Source organism: Gobius niger (genome assembly GCF_951799975.1).
Source record: "Gobius niger genome assembly, chromosome: 14".
In the NCBI taxonomy this organism is placed as follows: Eukaryota; Metazoa; Chordata; class Actinopteri; order Gobiiformes; family Gobiidae; genus Gobius; species Gobius niger.
In genome coordinates, this window is record NC_136865.1 from 25166467 (window position 1) to 25188118 (window position 21652).

The 21652-nt window shown below is 42.9% G+C and overlaps 1 protein-coding gene across 14 annotated transcripts in view; it reads left to right on the top strand.

The window, feature by feature from the left end:
- Positions 1-21652, top strand: part of macf1a (microtubule actin crosslinking factor 1a) — a 309958-nt gene that overhangs the window by 274111 nt on the left and 14195 nt on the right. For 13 of the 14 annotated variants that reach the window (XM_079570810.1, XM_079570811.1, XM_079570812.1 and 10 more), the window contains 28 exons: positions 1038-1204; positions 3026-3185; positions 5084-5410; positions 6753-6837; positions 7939-8165; positions 8795-9001; positions 9150-9377; positions 9590-9808; positions 9974-10177; positions 11940-12165; positions 12378-12604; positions 12734-12856; positions 12938-13039; positions 13435-13536; positions 13621-13794; positions 14230-14385; positions 14974-15171; positions 15359-15487; positions 16280-16459; positions 17430-17585; positions 17666-17872; positions 18468-18587; positions 18679-18848; positions 19346-19505; positions 19786-19980; positions 20098-20370; positions 21215-21403; positions 21529-21640. In XM_079570810.1, the coding sequence (XP_079426936.1) occupies positions 1038-1204; positions 3026-3185; positions 5084-5410; positions 6753-6837; positions 7939-8165; positions 8795-9001; positions 9150-9377; positions 9590-9808; positions 9974-10177; positions 11940-12165; positions 12378-12604; positions 12734-12856; positions 12938-13039; positions 13435-13536; positions 13621-13794; positions 14230-14385; positions 14974-15171; positions 15359-15487; positions 16280-16459; positions 17430-17585; positions 17666-17872; positions 18468-18587; positions 18679-18848; positions 19346-19505; positions 19786-19980; positions 20098-20370; positions 21215-21403; positions 21529-21640 (5023 nt within the window). The remainder of the gene's footprint in view (positions 1-1037; positions 1205-3025; positions 3186-5083; positions 5411-6752; positions 6838-7938; positions 8166-8794; positions 9002-9149; positions 9378-9589; positions 9809-9973; positions 10178-11939; positions 12166-12377; positions 12605-12733; positions 12857-12937; positions 13040-13434; positions 13537-13620; positions 13795-14229; positions 14386-14973; positions 15172-15358; positions 15488-16279; positions 16460-17429; positions 17586-17665; positions 17873-18467; positions 18588-18678; positions 18849-19345; positions 19506-19785; positions 19981-20097; positions 20371-21214; positions 21404-21528; positions 21641-21652) is intronic. The other variant, XM_079570821.1, reaches the window with a different exon arrangement.

Consider the following 21652-nt stretch of genomic DNA (forward strand, 5'->3'; position numbering starts at 1 on the left):
TAGCTGATTTAGGTTAGATTCAGACTAACCTACAGCCTATGGAGCAAGAAAATGTTGTCTTACCTTATACTTTTCTGTCTCATTTCCTGTGCTTTTGCCTTATTTTAAGCAAATTAATGATTGTTCCATTGGCAATCTTATTTCAAGACAGATCAAATCTACTCAAAATCAGGATAAATTGTCTCCGTTGAAGCACATTTTAAGCAATTTATCCAAGATAACATTGCCTTTTTTTTACTGTGAAGTAAGAAGAAAGATAGCAAGATAGATACCAGTATACAGATTTGTTTAGGCAAGTGTATTTGTGTGGTAGATTTTATGTACCGGTACATGACAACTCAATGTGCCTCACAGCAACACCAGACACCCAAACACAATAAAAAATGCAATTAAAAGCACACACAAAAATTACATAAAAATGATATTAGAAAATGACATTGAAAATGACATACATAAATTACATTAAAAATATGTATAAATAAAAATTCATTAAAATACAATCAGTTGCCATAGGCAGCAGTAGAAAGGACACCTTTTTACTGTTGCCTATGGCAACTGATTGTATTTTAGCCTGGGCTTTACATGTACTGATTACCCAAAAAAATGTGTGTATACACATTTAAATACAAGAGGTGAGTTACTTTAAGTTTAGTAATGTAGAAATCAATAACCTTACGATTCCTCTCCAGAACAAAGTTCCACGTTTGATTCCTGGAGGGAGCTTCCTGTGTGTATGTTCTTGTCATGAACAAGTGGCTAATCAATCAAAGTGTATTTATTGTGCACTTTATGACAACACAAAGTGCTTTATATCAAGAACATGAGACGCACACAGAAGGTTTACTCAAGAGCAATTACCTTTAAGTGAAAGTGATCCTTCCAATATCTGAAGAAGGGTCCCCGTATCATCATAAAGTATTGTTTATACATATAGAGGGTACACAGATGACGTCACAACTTGGTACTGGAAGTCAACTGAGCTAAAACATTGAGTTTTCTGCTGCGACGTCTAAATCCCTGTTTCTTCTCCTCACCAGTTGCTGCAGAGGCTCCTGGACGATCGCAGACCCACGGTGGAGATGATTCGAGCCGAAGGGAAGCGGATCGCAGACACCGCCGACGCCCCGGACCAGGACAAGATCAAGACCCAACTCCAGAGTCTGGCCCAGAGGTGGAGCGGCCTCCTGGACAAGGCCAGCGGCAGGTACTGAGCCCGGGTTTACTAACGCAGGCTTTATCTGTGGCCTGAAGGTTATCTCTACCACACATGACCTCCCGACTGTGGAAACTGAAGGCAGACGGAGATTATCCTGCACCAGTCAATACTTAATTATCACATCTGTGGATTTCAGACATGGAGGATGCCCAATAATCTAATTTTAGTGTTTAATGATTGAAGACCACCATGTGTTGATTGGAAAACCAGCAGGGTGAAAAAAACCATCACACAATTTTGCAGAGTGAGACAGGTTTTATAGTAATCAGAACAGAAGTGATTAAGAAATAATGTCTTTTCTTTTAATTAACAGAACTTGTGCTAATTGTTGTGTTCACAAGAGGTTTTGTTTAGTCTGTGGGTAAACGGGAAAATATCAGTTCAGATGAAGTTATTTGCAATATATTTCAGTTATTTGCGGTTTGGATAATAATTGGTCACGATCCGATACACATCATGATACTCAGGGGCCGATCCGATATGTATTGCAATACAGTGAGTTATTATGATCAGAAATGTTTACCTTAAAATTACATTTATTGAAGTGTTAAAGGGACTGGATGCAAGTTGGTCATTTTATACTCGCTTCTGCCACCTCAGGTCTTATGTGTAACTGCAGTCTCTATTTTAAGCTCATGCATGACGGCAATTCGGTAACAACTTTTTGAGTGACAGTGCAGGATTTTAGAGGCAGTTGTGGCGAACAGGTCTGAGCTCATTCTACACACTAAGACATGTCTGGAACATGTAGGGAGAGGAAAATGCATAATTTTAACATTTCTAAACTCTGTATAGCCCCTTTTAACACACAGTATAACTAAGTGCTGCATAACTTTTATTGGAAAACAAAGGAGCACAGGATGAAAATGCCTCCAAACACAAATATTTAAAGTACTGCGATATTTGATGAAGTATAACAGCACAAAGTCCATCCATCCATCTATTTTCTTCCACTTTTCCGTTTCCGGGTCGTGGGGGTAGCTGTTGGATAGCACCAGCCCCTTATGGCTCCTTCTGCAGGTGGTGGGTCCACGGGAGGGCGGCCTCACAACTAAATCCGCCTGTTGGTCTCTCAGATGAGGCTTCTGAACCGCTCTGCCATGGAAAGACCCTATCAGGGGCACTTAAGCCCCGGCATCATAGCTCCCAGGATCATTCGGGCGCTCAAACCCCTCCACCACGTTAAGGTGGCGGTTCAAGGAAGGGACAACACAAAGTATTGCAGCAAAAAGTATTGTGATCCAATCCGATATTTTGTCCCAGCCCTGTTGCATCACCAAATAACAATAGTTTGGCAAATTGTTGTTTAGCCCTAACTCTTGACCCTGTGAGAGCTGTCTTATCGTAATCCGAACAAAAGGGATTAGAAATAAGGCCATTTTCTGGTAAAAGTTTAACAGTTTAACGTTTCACACGGAGGAGGATGAAGCGAGAAGCTCACGAGTGCCTGCCCCAACACACTTCAATAAAATGTAAATAAAAGTCATGAGCAATTAGATTTTTGTTATCAAGAAAGACTTACGAAATCAGGACTAAAATTTGGAAACTCTTGGCCGTGACAATTGCTGCAAAAAAGTTTTATTTTATCACACCGAACAATCCACTTCGCTGTCGTCCACGGATTTCCAGAATTTTGCAATTAACCTGTCGTGCATGATTTACACTCACGCCATAAACTAAAATTGTTGACAAGATGCCTTTTGAATGACACAATCAGGATCATATTAAAGAAACCGCAGTCATGTCAAAGCTGTAAAAGCCTGTCAACTTCTCCTCATGCGCATCGTTTGTGTTCGTGTTGTCCCTTAGGCAGAGGCAGTTGGAGGAGCTGCAGGTTTTGGCGCTGGAGTTTCACGAAGCGCTGGAGCCGCTGGGAGAATGGCTCAGTGCCACCGAGAGACGCCTGAGCTCCGCCGAACCCATGGGAACGCAGACCGCCAAAATCACGCAGCAGATCGCCAAGCATAAGGTAAACTGGCTGCGAACGGGAGCTACGTTTGCAAAAATCTGTGGGGAAATAGAAAGGTATGTTATTGTGCACCAATCAAGTGCAAAAGACACTAAGAGGAGATAATAGAAGCATTTGCAAAACTGAAAGAGCTAAAGATGTCATAAAACGAGGCATGATGTTCGCTGAAATGAGTAAACAGCAAGTGAATAGTTTCCGAGTTGCCACGGGCTAAATTGGTATGAGATTCTCGATACTTGTCTACAGTGGTCAAAACCTATGACAAAAAGTCTCTTACCGAGAAAATATCAATCAATGAGGAAAAAGCAAATGTTCTTTTTTCACGATATGGTGTCTAAACAAGACTTTAAAGGAGCTATACCTGACTTTTTTTGTAGAAGTAGTCATTTGTGAAAAAAATCAGCCTGATGCGTGACGTTTGCACCGTGTTTCGATTTGTTGATGTTGTGTATGGTCAACCCAAATAGTCAATATGTGACTAAAGCGGTTTACCTTCTTAGTGACTCCGAAGGACAACAGCGACGGTAAAAATACTACCCATTTCGTCACATTTTGACTAAAAGGGTTCAAAATCAGGTATAGTCCCTTTAAGGGCCAGATCTTGTGCCCGGCGCAAGGACAGCCCTGCCCTAAACGCATCGTTCGAGAGGCGTCATCTTGCTCTTGCGCTATTTGACTGTGCCACTGGCGAGAAGCTGTCGCTGAGGCTATACATAAAGAAAGAGGTCGACTGCTCTTGTGTTCCTTTCTTCGTTTACATCGCGGTGCCTTGTGTTCTTCCTTTAGCGTTACAGGCTTTTAGAAACTCTATCAGTCAAACAAAGTACTTAAGTTAAACACTGTCCGTCTCCGGTGTTCAGCCGGTCCCGCTGTGGTGCGGGTCGGCACTCACTCAGCCATAATTGCGTTAATGTGACCCAAGCAAAAGCACATGTTCACCCCCCCTTTCCCTTTCCCAAAAAGGTTGTTCTACGTAGCTTCGCCATTGGCCACGGGAGTCTGTCCTGCCCACTTAATGCGCTCGGTCTAGTAGCTGCAAGATCTCAAAGTGCTCTCCTTCCTAAACGGTTACGCTATAGTCTGCATTAAGAAACACGAGACTGGGCCCTATAAATTCGAAATCAGGACCAAAACAAGGCTAAAAGGTAGAAAATTGAAAAATTGCGATGCCGTAGTTTACGTCTATCTCAAAATCTGCAGTTCCGTGTGGTGTTTCTGTCATGGATACGTACCTAAAACAGGCTGGTGGTAATAATGTTGTGCCTCATTGGTGAGTGTGTCAGATTAAGATCTTCACAAACAGTCCCATAAAAGCAACCGCCGTTCTCAACGCTGACATCTGAAGTGGTGCGAAGCCGTTGTAACTTATCCTCATGCCCAGAGGCAACTCCCGCAGCGACGGGGTAATTGTGGAAGCCTATTTGTAACATCAGAGGTTACACAAATGATCAAATGAAAAATAACAACTGCACCCACGAGGTTTTTAGTTGCAGCAAGACGAGACCAACCCCTGACACTGCATTTCAGTTTTTATCTCAACTTTTCGGGCATGTATTGTTTTAATTTTTTGTCTGTCTGGTCATTTGTTCATTGTATGTTGCATTAGTTTTCAGACCTTATCATGGTTGCAACAATAATGAGGCACAAAAAAAAAGTATAAATATTGATTTTCAAGGCAAAATGATTTGTTAAGGTCAGATATCGCCGACATTTCTTGGATTTGTCTCGTATTGTCGACTTCAAGTTCATTTTATGTTATATTTTATGATTTTTAATTCATTCACCATCATTCACTCTTATGTTCTCATCCTTTTGTGTTTTATTTTTGTTTTTGTCTCACTTCTCTTCACAAATCACCCTTTTTACACACTCAACACACACTCACACACACCTCCCAGGCTTTCCAAGAGGAAGTGTCCTCACACGAAGGCGACGTGAACCACCTCGAGTCCCTGAGCCAGAGCTTGACCCCTCTGAGCTGCTCGGCCGACCGTGATTGGCTGAACGAGCGCGTGGGGGCGGTGCACTCGGGCCACTCCGATCTCTCTGACTGGTGCGCGAGGAGGGCGGCCATGTTGGAGCAGGCCCTGGCCAATGCGCAGCTGTTCGGGGAGGACGAGGTGGAGGTGATGAACTGGCTGGCGGAGGTGGCTCAGAGGCTGGGGCAGGTCTCAGTGCAGACCTACCACCCAGAGCAGCTGAGCGAGCGGCACAAGCACACGCTGGTACGAACAAATGTGTGAGAGAAAACTAACATGGCCACTAACTACATTTGGAAACGTATGGGTTTGAGGGAAATAACTGGAAAAAGAGAAAAGAACTCTGCAGAACATTCTTGGTTATAAACAAATGCATAAAAAGATCCAGGTCCAGGCACTCATAATTTGCAAAAAAAATGAATCTTTATTTTTTGCAAATTTTGAGTGCTTTTCTTTTTGTGTTTATTCAACTGCCTCTTCCCATGAGCACTGTCTGTTTGCTGGGTACCAGTAGCCGAAAAAGCTCCTAATGATCAGCTAGACAGAACATGCTATTTCTGTGGAGGGCTAATAAAGTATTTGGGAGAGGACCAAACTGTTTTGCTACTAAAAGTAAAACGGCAGTATCTCCATGGAGATGCAAATTATCGGAGTTGGTATGAACAAATGTGTGAGAGAAATCTAGCAGCGACGGCTAATTGCGGGAAATATTGAGAAACACTAATGGGAACTAACACATGATCTCTTGGCAAAGAAGAAGTTGTCAATCTAACTTACAGCTTTGGACAGCAGTAGTGTGACCAGCTGGTAATGTTTAACTCGTAAACACAGACAAAAAGTTCCGCGGGTAGTAAAATGTGTACAGGTATGCAAATGCATGCAGGTATGTGTACGGTATATGTACATGTATATATGTAGATGAATATTTATGTATGTATATGTGTGTATGCATGTAGAGGATGTACATGTATGTGTGCATATATATTCACAGAAACAAAATACTATACTGTGGCTGTATGTAAGGGGTACGCTGGTCCCCCATGTATATATGTTTACAACAACAAAAAATAAATACATGTAAAAGTCCTTTATTCAGACATGGACAAAATGTCTGAAAAAAAACATTTGGAATAAAGGAGGAATTTTTCTATATTTTTCTGCCAATATATTTACTAGTTTCACAATACCAGCTTGTCACCCTTCAGCAGTCCAATCCTATTGCCTGTTTCCTGGAATAGCACCTGCTTTTGTGTATTGGCACCTGTATTGGGACCTGTTGTAGTGCTCACTTTTTCTATCTCCAATAACTTTAACAGCTTTGTTTGCACATCTTTATATTTGTATGATGCTATAAATGTAAAGCCAACTGTTTATTTTGATTTACATTAGCTTCTCTATAATGTTTCAACAGAAAGAGGAAGTAGCATAGAAATAAAACTCTGCTTATGAGTGATCTGGGCTCTGTCTGCTTTTCATACTTAAATAAAGACTGAGCAATCAACCTGTGCTTTTTAACAACCGCACTAGAATGACAAACAGATTTTCTGATTACTTTTATCCACCATGAATGAATTCTCTCTCCCTCTAGGCCCTGAATGAGGAGATTTTGAGCAGAAAGAAGACGGTGGACCAGGCAATCAAAAACGGACAGGCTTTACTCAAACAGACAACAGGTAAAATCACCTCCTGTGTGGCCCATATCATTCGCGGATCTCACAATGTTTACACAGAAAGCAATGAACGAGCAGGCCAAGACAGAAAACCACTGTGAAGCAAAGCCACACATTTTTCTATCTGTGGCTAACCAGACGTCAGCATCTGGTCTCTCGGTTCATGTCGGACATTAACCACATTGCTGCTTCTTCTAATAAAGGCGCGATTGTTGGTCTACCCCATGACCACCCCCTCAGTCAGTGTGCTGTGTGTGTTTAAATGTTTGGACCAGTGCTGCGGTTGTAAATGATACGAGGGCTTAGGGGGATTTTACAGAGGCAGAAACACATTATACTCTAAACAATTTTCATGCAAGAAGAGGCGTGCCATAGGGTTTGAATCAATTCTTAGGCTAAATGTAATTATCCTTCTGAAAATGCAACGCTTTGGTCCAGATACTCACACAATGACACAATACAGCCTGACTACGCTTATAATTGTAGTTGTGCAAGCCTTTGGAATAAAACCACATGCTTGGAATCTGTGCAAAATGTTACTTTATCTACCCTCCTGCTTCCTCTAAACACACTTTGCTTGTCTCTTCTTGCATGCAACTTAAAAGCATGCTTTCATTTAGTTTTCGGTGAGTATAAAATGGCACTGAATAAAGTATTATTCTGTATGTCTTTGTTAGAGTCCTTGAGCCAAGTTGCTGCCAGTCATAGTTGCTACACCTTCTCCTGAATAGTAATTAGTCAAATGTGATAGATTAGATTGATAATCCTAATTAAATTCTGAGGCGCAACATGTTTGTCTTAAGTAATTGAATCCATAAGGCCCATACTGTCCATACTGTCCACATAACAAACATTATACATTCTTTGGACGCCGGCAAGTCACTATTTTTGATTGTATAAAATGTTGTTTAAAGCTCAATAATGATACAAAATAATATCACTTATTCCTTGTGATTTAAGATTAATTACTAAACGTGCATTTTTTTGAGAACGATTTCTCAACCCACAAGACACGCATTATCCATCATCAAAAATGAAATCCCACACAAGCCAGACCGTGTTATTTAGTATTTTGGCGCTCACATGTCTCATCCTCTGTTGTAGGCGAGGAGGTGCTTCTGATCCAGGAAAAGCTGGACGGCATAAAGTCCCGTTACGCTGAGATGACGGCGGGCAGCAGCAAGGCTCTGCGGACTCTGGAGCAGGCGCTGCAGTTGGCAACGCGGTTCTCCAGCGCCAACGAGGACCTGAACCAGTGGCTCGATTCGGTGGAGGCCGAGCTCAACAACACGGAGCCTGACGCCACACCGGCCTATCAGGAGAGACAGAAGGTAGAGCTGTCGTTGTAAATTCGGTGACTACAGTTTGATTTCAGGTTAAGCCAGGTGCTTTTTGTTTCAGTTAATGGCGATAAGCTGTCTCACTCTAATGGTGTGCCTAAGGGTTCAGTGCTAGGGCCGCTTCTCTATTTACCTACTACCTCTCAGAACTTAATAGAAACCTGACCAAATCTTATTATTTTTACACAATAGGTTTGGTATTTCAAAAGCACATTTTTACCAGCTTAGTTCCAGACTTTTGTTGATCCACTTCATTACAACTTGCGTCGTTTTCCCATAATGTATAGCTATACAGTAATAGAACTTGGGTATGTTTTCTAACTGTATGTCCTTATGCCTTTAAGGGAATAAAAATGGTATTCTATAGTAACAATGTTAGATATCTGAAGTTCACAAACTTGAATATTTTCTACTTTATTTTTGGCTTTTCAAAATGTGCTCTGTCCTACTCTTAACCACAGTAAAACCAAAATGTCTTTGGATTCAATTTAAACCACTTCATACCTCTTCATGTATTTTTCTTTAAAAAGTAGAATTTCATCGACATTTGGTCTCAAGTTTTGAAGAACAAACATAAATATTTAAGACTAATCAATCTTTTTTGTGTCCGCGTGCTGCAGGAGCTGAAGAAGGTGTCTGCAGAGAAGCGGCTGGTCCTGGACACGGTGAACGAAGTGGGCAGTGCTCTTTTGGACCTGGTGCCCTGGAGAGCCAGAGAGGGGCTGGACCGACTGGTGTCCGACTCCAACCAGCGCTACCGACAGGCAGACGAGACCATCACGCAGAGGGTACAACTGGTGCAGGCCGCCATCCAGAGGTCTCAACAGGTACTGCAACCAAACAAGCAAATAAATGTAAATAATGTAATATGTGGTGCAGGGCCATGTGACATCATAGTTTTTGTTTTAATGTTGTGTAATTGCATGGTATAGAGCCAAAAAAGGAATATGCTTTGACTTATCTCTCCCTGCCCAGTACGAGGAGGCCGTCGATGCGGAACTGGCCTGGGTGGGTGAGACTGAGCGGAAATTGGCGTCTCTGGGGCCCCTGAGTTTGGAGCCCGATGTGACCGTGGCCCAGATGCAGGTCCAGAGGGCGTTCAACATCGACATCATCAGACACAAAGACACAGTGGATCAGCTCCTGTCCACCCGGGACGAGATCCTGGAGACATGCAGCGACGCACAGAAAGACGCTCTAATGGTAAAGTAATATTGTTCAGGAATCTGATCTAGGAATTACTTTAATTTATTTGAAACATCTGATTTGGTGTTATATATTTGGCGGGGGCAAGCATTTAAAAAAGGAAACGTTATGAAAGAAGAACGTAGTAAAACATACAGAAAGTTTGATTATTATCTTAAAGACAATGCAGTTTTTCTCACATTATGTTGCTGTTTCTTCCCTCTCCTCAGGTGAAGACCGACTCCCTCAGCCTGCGGTACGAGGGGGCCAGTCAGACCCACAGTGAGCGGTTCTCTGCCCTGGAGCAGGCCCAGGTGCTGGTGGCTCGGTTCTGGGAGACGTTCGAGGAGCTGGAGCCGTGGCTCGGAGAGACCGAGGCTCTGATTGCTCAGCTGCCTCCCCCCGCCATCGACACAGACGCGCTCAGGCTGCAGCAGGACCAGATGAGGGTGAGAGGGACAGGATCTAAAATGCAATTGTGGTGATATTTTTTGCACAGGCAACGTTTTTCCTTGTATCATCTTCAGAAAACTGTAAAAAGTTAAATGTGTGATACCCTCATCGCGATTAAAGTCTCAGCTCTGAGTCTACATTTGTATTCTGTTTTCCTGCAGTTGTTGCGTGAGTCCATCGCCGAGCACAAACCTCACATCGACAAGCTGATGAAGATCGGGCCCCAGTTGGCCGAGCTCAGTCTTCACGAAGGAGAATCGGTTACTCGGCGCTACAGCGAGGCCGAACGCCGCTACATCGCCATCAAAGAAGAGGTCAAAACTCGAGCTACAACTCTGGACGAGGCAGTTTCCCAGTCGGCTCAGGTACGTCCAAGAAAACCCCAAAACATATGCTTATACTGATACAGAAAATATAAAAAATCTTGAGTTCGGTTTCATTGTCCAAAGCAGGAATTATTGAGTCCAAATGTTTTAAGTTTGAGACATGAAAACATTGCTCATAATCTTATCTAATTACATCCATTTGGGCCTTGCTGCAGACTGATAAATTAGTCCTCAAAGCTGTTTGGCCCGAGTCTGTTCGTAGCTGCTCTGGTTAATGTTAGCTTCCCAGACACTGGACAGAAAATTGCTATGATTTACGACGAGCGTGAGGGCCGCGTGTGCTTCTGGTAACTGCACTGCATCTAAATGGGAAATTTGTGGAGAAATTTCCGTGCCAAGTCCTCAATGACCGAGAGAGTTTAGTGCATTGCAAGACCGCCTCGGAAACTATGGGTCTTGTGCAAATTATCCTGCATGAAAAGCCTGATAATCCATATTAACTTAGCTAGTTACTTGCTAACTAACTTGCAATGCACGAAGTTCTCCAGCTACTTTGGAATTTGAATCCTTCTTTTGGTATTTTGGACTAATTGTTTTGCAATAATGAGTGAGAATTTAACTTAGAGTAGATCATTACTTGTGTTTAAACATGCACTCTACAGGATATTGTTCGTTAGCCATAAACATTTGAAGCGTTTTGTGATTTTTACGCCATCACCAGCACCGCTAAATAACGTGTGGCACTATGTTTTGTTGTTCGCATGATTTTGATTTAACTCATTCTGTTGTTTCTCCACCCTCCTCTGTCCCATTTCAAACTCGTTTATTTCCTTGTACCACCTTCACCTCACCCCCCACCTCGCCTAACTCCACCCCTGTCCCGTCTTAACCCTCACCCCGCCCCGTCCTCCTAACTCCACCCCTCCCCTGTTTGCTTCACTGATTGTGGATGTGCTGTGTGTGTTTCTCCACCACCATTTTCTCCATTGGTCACTGCTCACTGCATCAACAGCTCATGGAGGTAAGAATCACCATGGTAACACTGGGCACTCTGGGCTATGGCGACATGACGTCATTTGGTGTTGGGTTTATCAAAACACCCGTCTCCTAGGCTAGGTTTTTTTTATCTCCAAACACTGCTGCAAATACTGGCTGCAGAGAACTTTTTATAGCTTAAGAAAAAACACCCCAGTCACCTCTAGTAAGATTTTAAAGTACTTTTAAATTATTAGGCTTAGGCTGTTGGTTTCCCCAAACTTCAATGCCACAAAGTATTTGACTTTCCCACTACCAGCTCATAAGATATTTGATCTTTAGAATCAGAGTAAGAATCACTTAATTGATCCCCATACAGCATAACGATTACATTTAATCAGTTAAGCCCATGATGATGATTAATCGATTATCTGATTAATCATGAACCGCATGGTCTAGATCTGGACTAAATCAAGTATATAATAATAACTTTAGAGCAGGTTATTTTGCATATTTTCATAGGTGGGCTTTTGTTTCAGTCAATGTGAATAGGTTTATTTTGCATGGGATACCCAATACTCAGCGCTCTATACACACACACACACACACACACACACACACACACACAAAAGCTAATATTTTTAACTCCATGCCTCCTTGTATTCAAAGTCTCAAATGTTTAAGATCAACCAACTTGTTAAAACCTGTAGACCGACTTTACGAAATTACTTGACTTAAGTGTAGCTGCTAAACAGCGTATTTGATTATTCATGGCTAATGTCAACACCAAATCAGACGGTCTAACCCTGGTCATTGCTCCCCTCAGTTCCATGATAAGATGGACCCTCTGCTGGAGACCCTGGAGGGGGCGGTGCAGAGGCTGAGGCAGCCTCCTCCAGTGGCCGCGGAGGTGGACAAGATCCGGGAGCAGCTGTCGGAGCACCGAGGCCAGGGCCTGGAGCTCGACAAACTCCTGCCCAGTTTCTCCGCTCTGTGCGCCCGAGGAGAGGAGCTCATCGGACGGGCAGCTCACGATGATCCCGCCGCTCAAGGTAAGAGATATCCATATATGACTGCAATACTTAGTTTGAAATTGGTCTCTGTTTAAGTGCACAAAACGAAAATGTACAAGTCCTTAAGGCTATAGACAGAAAATTGCTCGACACACGAATAGTTTGGTCTCTAAATGACTTGTTTTGAAAAGTTCTTTAGATTAGCTTCAAACTAATTTTCTCTCTAAACTTTCCCTCCCTCTCCCCTCCAGCCGTGCGCTCTCGTCTGCTGCGGCTCCGCTCTCTGTGGGACGAGATCCGGCAGCGGGCCGAGGAGCGCGAGGGGAAGCTGAACGACGTGCTGGATTTGGCGGGGAAGTTCTGGTCGGACGTGGCCGCTCTGCTCAGCACCCTCCGAGACTCCCAAGACATCGTGAGGGAGCTGGAGGACCCCGGGGTCGACCCGTCCCTCATCAAACAACAGATCGAGGCTGCGGAGGTACGGGCTATGAACACTGAAAATGCCGGAAACAGTTAAAAAAAAAGAAATAAGTATATGTAGTATCTGAACATTGTGTCGTATGTGTAAGTTTGTGAAGGTTTCAGTCTGTTCCTATTTCACTTTCAGGCCATCAAAGCAGAAACAGACGGACTGAGGGAGGAGCTGGAGTTCGTCCGGACCCTCGGGGCTGACCTCATCTTTGCCTGTGGCGAAACCGAGAAACCCGAAGTCAAGAAAACTATTGATGAGGTGAGATATTCAAACGGTATGAATAATAAGATTGATGGGTGTAAATGCTTGTCTTCTAATGTGATGTATCTTGTATCGTAGATGAACGCAGCCTGGGAAGGACTGAACCGAACATGGAGGGAGCGGATGGAGAGACTGGAAGAGGCTATGACCGCCTCTGTCCAGTATCAAGATGCACTCCAGGTTTGTTCTTAGAAAGGGCAGGAGCTTTTTTACCATGGTACAATGCTCTCATGAAAAACATACGTGGAGTTGTATTTGGAGCCACTAACGCATCTTTGAGTAATCTTTGAATCTTGTCTAGTGGCTATTCTAAGCTCGTCCTGAGGTCTTGCATATCCACGAAATACTTTCCTCATATCTCAGTCTCTAGCTTAGCTCAATCCTCTCATTGCAAAGTGAAAAAAACTCATCATAAGCAGGTAGAGGAGGGTAGGAGGGGCTTATGGCGAGATCGCTTAGACAAAGGAAGTGAAAGTGTTTTAGCTGTTTTAGGTCCAGTTTTTTATTTGATAGCCACCTCTCTATTATGGTCTTGTGAAAATGTGTCTAAATGCATCTGTTCTCTTGTTCTTCAGTCCATGTTCGACTACCTGGACAACGCCGTGATCAAACTGTGTGACATGTCGACTGTGGGAACTGATCTGGGAACCGTCAAGCAGCAGATAGAAGAACTCAAGGTTGGATATTACTCCCGAGCTTCATTTTAAACTTCCTGTCTCGCGTGATACTAAATTACAAGCCTGTCTCTTCCCGCTGAGCAGCAGTACAAAGTGGACGTGTACCAGCAGCAGATCGACATGGAGAAGCTGTGCCACCAGGGGGAGCTGCTGTTGAAGAAAGTCTCAGACCAGACCGACAGAGACATGATCCAGGAGCCGCTGATAGAACTCAGGCACCTTTGGGAAAATCTGGGAGATAAAATCACACAGAGACAGGTAAACGATAAGACGTGTGGAGACAAATCTCAAGCGGCTTTGGGTGATTAACGCTTCTAAAACAACTGTGTGAAGTCATTGTTTGCTTATTTGACTTACTGTCTGCCTTGTAAAGATGCTTGCTATAGAGTTTTTCACCAGCCACTATTAAAAATTGATTTAGTTTTAAGTATATGGTTTTCTTTTGATAGGTAGTTCTTGTATTATGTTTAGTATTTGGCTAAAAACATGCTTAGAAATGCTCAGAAATCATGTATTTTTTCAATTCTTCCTTATCTGATAACTGTATTTCAGCAGCATAAAGTTTGTATAATCCAGTCAGTTACTAAATTTATACAAAATGTAGATCGTCTATCCTTTAAACTTATCAGATCGCCTGAGTGTATTCGTGCTATGTCTGTGCTTGGTTTTACCCTGCTGTGTCTCCCGCTGCAGCACAAACTGGAGGCGGCTCTTCTGGCTCTGGGTCAGTTCCAGCACGCGCTGTCGGAGCTCCAGGCCTGGCTCAGTCACACTCACGCCACTTTAGACACTCAGAGACCCGTCAGCTCCGACCCCAAGGCCATCGAGATCGAGCTCGCCAAGCACCATGTACGCCCCTCTCTACTGCTTCACTCATACAACAACTGCTGCTTTTTTTTTCTCCCTGTGTTTTTGTAACATTTTAGTCTGGTAAGATCAGATCGCCTTCTAGGTTATGTGGGTGGAACATGTTTCAAAATGTTCCGTTTTTAAGCCAAATTGTGCATTAGTCAAGGGATTTTGACTGTACTGTGTCTCAAATAGCAGAGGTAGGTTATACATACAGGCAGTAAGTAAGAATTGTATGCTTAATGGTGCTTTTTAGCATCTTGTATTATAAAACAAAACATTCACATTGAAACCATTTAAGTATTTGCCATTATTTATCTTGTCCATTGGTAGATCCCTGAGATAGGTTTTGTCTGAGGTTATTATTTGCTTTAATTGCTCATTGTACTGATTATTTTTTGTACAGGAACATTGTTTATCATTCCTGGCATCCACGCAAACACAATGCAATACAATAACATAACTTGCATTATGAATATACAAATACATATAACTGTCCTGTTCCCGAACACCACAAGAACATTATGTCATCCCTATGTTGTCCCTCCTTTTACACCCTCTCATCCTGCTCACCCTCCCATGCTGTAGGTCCTGCGGAACGACGTGCTTTCCCATCACTCCACGGTGGAGACGGTGAACAGCGCGGCGGCCGAGCTCCTGGAGTCCTCTCCGGGAGACGAGGCCAGTCACCTCCGCGAGCAGCTGGACCAACTCAACCAGGGCTGGGAGAGTCTGCTCCTCAAGACCCAGGAGCGGCAGAAACTACTGGAGGGTGCACTGAGACAGGTTCGGAAATGTCTCCTCTTCTACCCCATTGACAAAAGACAAGTCAAAAGTCAAATCAATCAACTCTCTTTTTTCTATGGGGTCATGCTTATTCTAGAATGATCCATTAAATGAACTGTAAGTTACTTATTCTCCTGAACCTGAATAACGAGTGTCCTCCCGTCCCGCACCTGTCTGTCCCGTGCAGGCGGAGGGTTTCCATGGGGAGCTGGAGGAGTTTCTCCAGTGGCTGCGTAGAACCGACAGCCAACTGTCAGCGGCTAAACCCACGGGAGGACTCCCCGAGACGGCCAGGGAGCAGCTTCAACAGCACATGGTACGGGCTTACACTTCCTTTGGAACTTATTGATTTATGCCTGTGCTCCATTGAGTCTTAGCAAAACTGTTTATGAATGTCCAACTACAGTTAGGAGTGTTTTTTCTATGGTGTTTTTATGTTGTTTTTTGAAGGATAATACAAATTGGGCTTGGTTTTTAATACCAATAAGGCAGTGTTAATGTTTTGAAGACTATACTTTGCAATGACCACATTTGCTATTTAGGAATACTGTTCAGCAATAGGAATAATTATTACATCAACTTATTGTTCAATAAATGACAGATAAACAATACATTTATGTGCTCAATATGGAGCACATTATGGAGTTCTAATGTACAAATACATCTGTACATGTATTTGCATTTTTTCCTCAATTTTTCTCAACTAATACATTATTTTTCACCCAAGTAAGGTGCGTTTTCATGTATTTCCTGTTTACTTTTCAGACAAATCATTTTTAAGATTTAGAGTTACTTACTGCAGCATTAAAAAGTCTTCAGTATTAATAATATCTTGCCTCAATATATCGAACTTCAAATGGTTTTATTGTGATAGGCCTATTCAGCAATACAGGGAAACACATGAAGAAAACAAAATGTTTTCCCCACAAACTTGCACTTTATTTAAGCTCTTTGTCAGCAGTGCTACCTTAAACATCCTTATTGTGATCACCAAATAATGGCAGACATATGGCAGTCGTCTCGTAACCTTACCCCTTTTGTCCCGGGACCTCTCCTACGTCACAGTATCCCAGACTCCTCTCACCTCGTCTCGTTTTGTCCCGTTCAGGAGCTCCAGGCACAGTTGACACAGAGAGCGGAGCAGTACCACAGACTTCTGGACCAGGGGGAGTCCATGCTTTTGGCCCGAGGAGAAGAGGCCGGTCCCGGGGCAACTCAGACCCAGCAGAACCTCGCCATGCTCCAGAACAAGTGGACCAGTCTGAACGGCAAGATGGACGACCGCAAGGTACGATGACGACTGTTGTTCTACCTCGTACATGTGCGTTATAGACTGAGGGCAGCTTGTTCAGGTCAGAGGGTTTCCACAGGGCATTAAAAATCAGTATGTCCTCAATTAATTGTGCCAAAATGAACGCTTTAAAAAAACTTTTTCTGAAATGTTCTTATGCCCATTCTTTCCTTTTAACATATATTCTCAATAAATTTATCAAAATTGCTCACAAATCTTGAGGGGGAAGGAAATGCATGGATCTTTTGCAATGGTTGCATTACATTTATTGTATTTTCAAACTAAAAGGAGCATTAAAAGTATAAAACTTTCTGCTACCTGTAGAAACCCTGAGTTCATGCCTTGTCTGTGTCGGCTTTCACTCATTTAAGTATCAGGGTTTCTGCATTAAAAGCAAAAAAGGGTGTTAAATTAACTGTGCCAAAATCAAGGCCTTTAATGTTATTAAAAAGCATTCAATTGCATTCAAACTGGCATTAAATCTGAATTTATTTTAAAATTATGACATTGCTCAACATGAAATGTTTACAAAATGTAAGAAATGAAATACTGTATGTGGATAATGAAACACGTGATTTTTTTTCTGCGTTCATGCCTATAAAATATAGAATTTGGACATTAAAAATGGCATTAGAAAGAATTACATCTGATTTGCTTCTTCCTCTATAAACCCTGAGTATGTTCAATACAGACTAAAGTTTTAAGTTGGAAAAATGCAACTTAATAACCAAGGCAAGTCCACCTTCATGTCTTGAACTACCGAAATGAATGGGCTTGTATAGTTATGCACGTTTTATTGTTGTCAAACCTATAATTAGACTATAAATTGGTGAATGCTTGCTTAACAAATTTAATATATTCTTCATAATTACTCTGGCATTAAGGTCTATCATATCTATATACAGCATTACCATTTGATATTTCATTAATTCTGCAGAAGTAACATATGCTCCTTCTGTGTCTCCAGGCGAAGTTGGAGGAGGCAGTATCTTTGGCCACAGGTTTCCAGACGTCCCTTCAGGACACCATTAACTGGCTCACTCAGGCCGAACAGACCCTGAACATGGCCCAACCCCCCAGCCTCATCCTGGACACCGTGCTCTTTCAGATCGACGAGCACAAGGTAAAACAAAGACACGTGAAGCTGCGGTGAGTCTTCAGGAGGAGGTGAAGTCGTATCTGATCTCTTCTGCGTCCTCTCAGGTGTTTGTGAACGAGGTGAACACGCACAGGGAGCAGGTCCTCGCGCTGGAGAAGGCCGGATCTCAGCTGCGATTCGCCAGTTTGAAACAAGACGTGGTGCTCATCAAGAACCTGCTCCTCAGCGTCCAGGCGCGATGGGACAAACTGGTGCAGAGGTCGCTGGACAGAGGGAGACACCTGGACGAAGCTCGGAAGAGAGCCAAACAGGTACAGGTTTAATGGGACCTGGTTTAGGATCAAAGCTACGGCTTAAAAAAGGATTCAATGAACTAAAAACGGCTGAATTGCTTTGAATTGTGGATTGAATACAGGGTTTTCAAGGGGCAATAAAAGTTTTAAAAGTTATTACATGAACTGTGTTAAAATTAATGTTCTCAAATGTTGTTAATAAAGACTTAAATTGAGTCAAATAAGCATTAAATCTAAATTTTGGGGAAAATAATGACATTGCTCGGCTATGTTTACTGCAAATGTTAGTCAAACATACAAAGATACAACTGCAGGAAATGGAAAGTTTGCAATTCTTAAGAAATTAAAAAAGATTAGTTTTTGTTGTGTTTTAGGCATTGAAAATATAGTATTTTGGAGTTAAACTTGCATTTAAAAAGCATTAAATTTGACTTGCTGCTTCCTTTAGGAACCCGATTCATAAGTAAATAGATTTTCCAATAACATATAACTCCCTATACTCTCTAAATCTAAACTGTTCTATTATTGGTAAAAATCCTTGTTTTATCTGTATCAGAGAAAACACCAGGGTGATGATCTGATTTGTCCTTGACCTCATCCTTTTGACATTTAGTTCCACGAGGCCTGGAGGAAGCTGACCGACTGGCTGGAGGAAGCTGAGAAAAGACTGGACTCGGAGCTGGAGATATCAAACGAACCTGACAAGATCAAAGTGCAACTGGCCAAACACAAGGTACAACATTACAGAGCACATTTTCATTAAGAGCATGTTTTATTATCATAATTCCAACTCTACTTTGAAACGTCTTGTCCGTGGTGTGAAGGAGTTCCAGAAGGCTCTTGGCTCCAAGCAGCCGGTCTACGACACCACAGTGCGTTCTGGGAAAGCCATGCGGGACAAGGCGCAGCTGCCGGACGACAAACAGAAACTGGACCACTTGGTCGGAGAGGTCCGGGACAAGTGGGACACCGTCTGTGGGAAGAGCGTGGAGAGGTATGAAAATACAGGAAAATACAGATTTTTTTGTGTGTTTGCGGTGCATGCATGCTGGTTTTCATAAGATTTAAAACAGATTTCTTCATTCTCCAAGCCATAAATTTTATCATAAATACAAAAATGAGGGTTCCAAAAGCGGTTCCAAAAACTGCATGTTTTGCTTAAATTTTTTTCATTTCTGTAATTTTACGATGTTTTTACTGAACAGATACTTTAACATATGCACATTTTAATTCATTTTTCCGCTTAGTCTAAAGTGTTCCTATCTATAGAAGTAATATTTGCATAGATTTGTTTTGTTTGTGGCCTTAAATATGTGTTTAAGCATAAAACAAGGATTAAAAGCATTATATTTGGCCTGTTGCTACCTGTGTAAACAATGAATTACATTTTTGGCTCATCGTGTCAGTCCTGCAACTTAAAAAAGCTTCCCCAAAATGAATGTTTGGTTGTTTGAGCGAAATAATAAACAGTTTTTTTCCTCTTGTCTCCAGGCAGCACAAGCTGGAGGAGGCGCTGCTGTTCTCGGGTCAGTTCACGGAGGCCCTGCAGGCGTTAGTGGACTGGCTCTACAGAGTCGAGCCGCAGCTCGCCGAGGATCAGCCAGTGCACGGAGACTTAGACCTGGTGTCCAACCTCATGGACGCACACAAGGTCAGAATATGGACTTAGTTAAATCAATGCAGTTACATTTATTTAATATCACAGTGGATTTGGAAACTGCTAGAACAACTGTAGCTCTGTAGTGTTGAAGTATATTTTGTATTAGTCAGATTTAATCTTGTTTTAGTCTTAGTTTGGTTTTATTTCATCCCAGTTAGTGCTCCTTTAGTTCGACAAAATAAAGCAAGTCATTCAAAGCATGATCAATTCAAAGTTGAAAATTGCTTGTAAATCCAAAAAATGAGCTCACACGACTCTATTGTCTGGGCAGGCTTTCCAGAAGGAGCTTGGGAAGAGGACCACGAACATCCAGGCCCTGAAGCGTTCGGCGCGGGACCTGTTGGACACAGGACGGGATGACACGGCTTGGGTCAAAGTTCAGGTGCAGGAGCTGAGCAACCGCTGGGACACTGTGTGCGCTCTGTCCGTGACCAAGCAGACCAGACTGATGCAGGCTTTCAAACAGGTGAGAGGAGCCCAGTGTCACAGTAATAAACATGATGGGTTTGTGTTGGAGTAGATGGATAGATTAGAAAAAGCTGTTATTGCCTCTGGGCTCAAAATTGCACATCGGTGTTTTCAGGCCGAGGAGTTTCGTAGCGCGGTGCAGGTGCTGCTGGAGTGGCTGTCGGAGGCGGAGCAGAGCCTGCGTTTCCGTGGCGTCCTGCCGGAGGAGGCGGAGACTCTCCAGGCTCTGCTGCACACGCACAGAGACTTCATGGGCTCCGTGGAGGACAAACGCACCGACGTCAACAAGGCGGCCACGATGGGAGAGGGCATTCTGACGGTCTGCCACCCCGACTCCATCACCACCATCAAACACTGGATCACCATCATCCGGGCGCGCTTCGAGGAGGTAAGAGCTTGATCAAGTATATACATGTGATGTCTGTCCAACTACAATATGGTTTTAAGCAGTGGTTCTCAACTGGTGTGGCGTCGGGACCATAGACTGTAAAAAATGATAGACGACTCCTCCTTACTCCTCCCCGTTTGCCATAATAACTACGTTCAAGGGTGAAATCATGGCGGATTTTCAGACTCCTCCTAACCTGCTGTGGCGGAGCATGTTCCTAAAAAGGGCATAAGAGCGGGATCTTCACTATAGACTCAGTCCTCTCAGGGCCACGTAGTTTGATCGTAGCTGCGCCCGCGCCATTAGCTCTAATGCTAGCGGCCTGTCAATCAAAGTCAGCCCTTCATTAGTATACGACATTTCTAAAATGTTTCTTTAATTGTAACTAACCCATCGTTATCACAGGAGGAATATCTAGCTGTAGAAAGTTTAGGAAAATTAGAAACCAGGCTTTAGACACGTTAAAAACAACTTTAAAGTGCAATGGTTTCTAATGGGCTATATGGTTTTAGCTACTAGAGCAATGACGGACCCACTTTTGGGTCACGATCCACCAGTTGAGAACCATAGACTTCACAAAAAAAGGCATCTCTTTTTTCATTACAAAGAGAATTAAACTTTCCAAGCATAAATTTAAAAAAAAAAATGTAAATGATATATGAATGAATGATTATTCACACCTTTGGAAACTTTCATAGTGTTCTCCTATTTTGATTTTTGCCAATCAACAGCCACGACAAACAGCTTTCTTTAAATTTAACAACACAAAACCATATAAACGGCTGCAACTGCATAAAGTTGACCACATGCTTTTCGTAGACTTACTCTTTCTTCTTGTTTTTAGGTGTTGACTTGGGCCAAGCAGCACGAGCAGAGGCTGGAGACGGCTCTGACTGAGGTGCTGAACAACGCTAACCTTCTGGAGGAGCTCCTGTCCTGGCTGCAGTTTGCAGAGACCACCCTGATCCAGAAGGACACGGAGCCCCTTCCTCAGGACATCTCACAACTCAAAACATTCATCACTGAACACCAGGTTAGATGCTCCACATTGTCTACTTCTGGAAATGACTCCTGTAGCTCCTTAGCTTTTCGCTGGTGGGGTTGTTTAAGTGCGTGGATTTGCGTGGAACTTACTAATTTTGGCATTTTGTTTTGCAGACTTTTATGGAGGAGATGACGAGGAAGCAGCCAGATGTCGACAAAGTGACCAAATCCTACAAGAGGAAACCCTCTGAGACTCACAGCCACCTGTCGGAGAGAAGGGGGAATCGTACGTTTCACT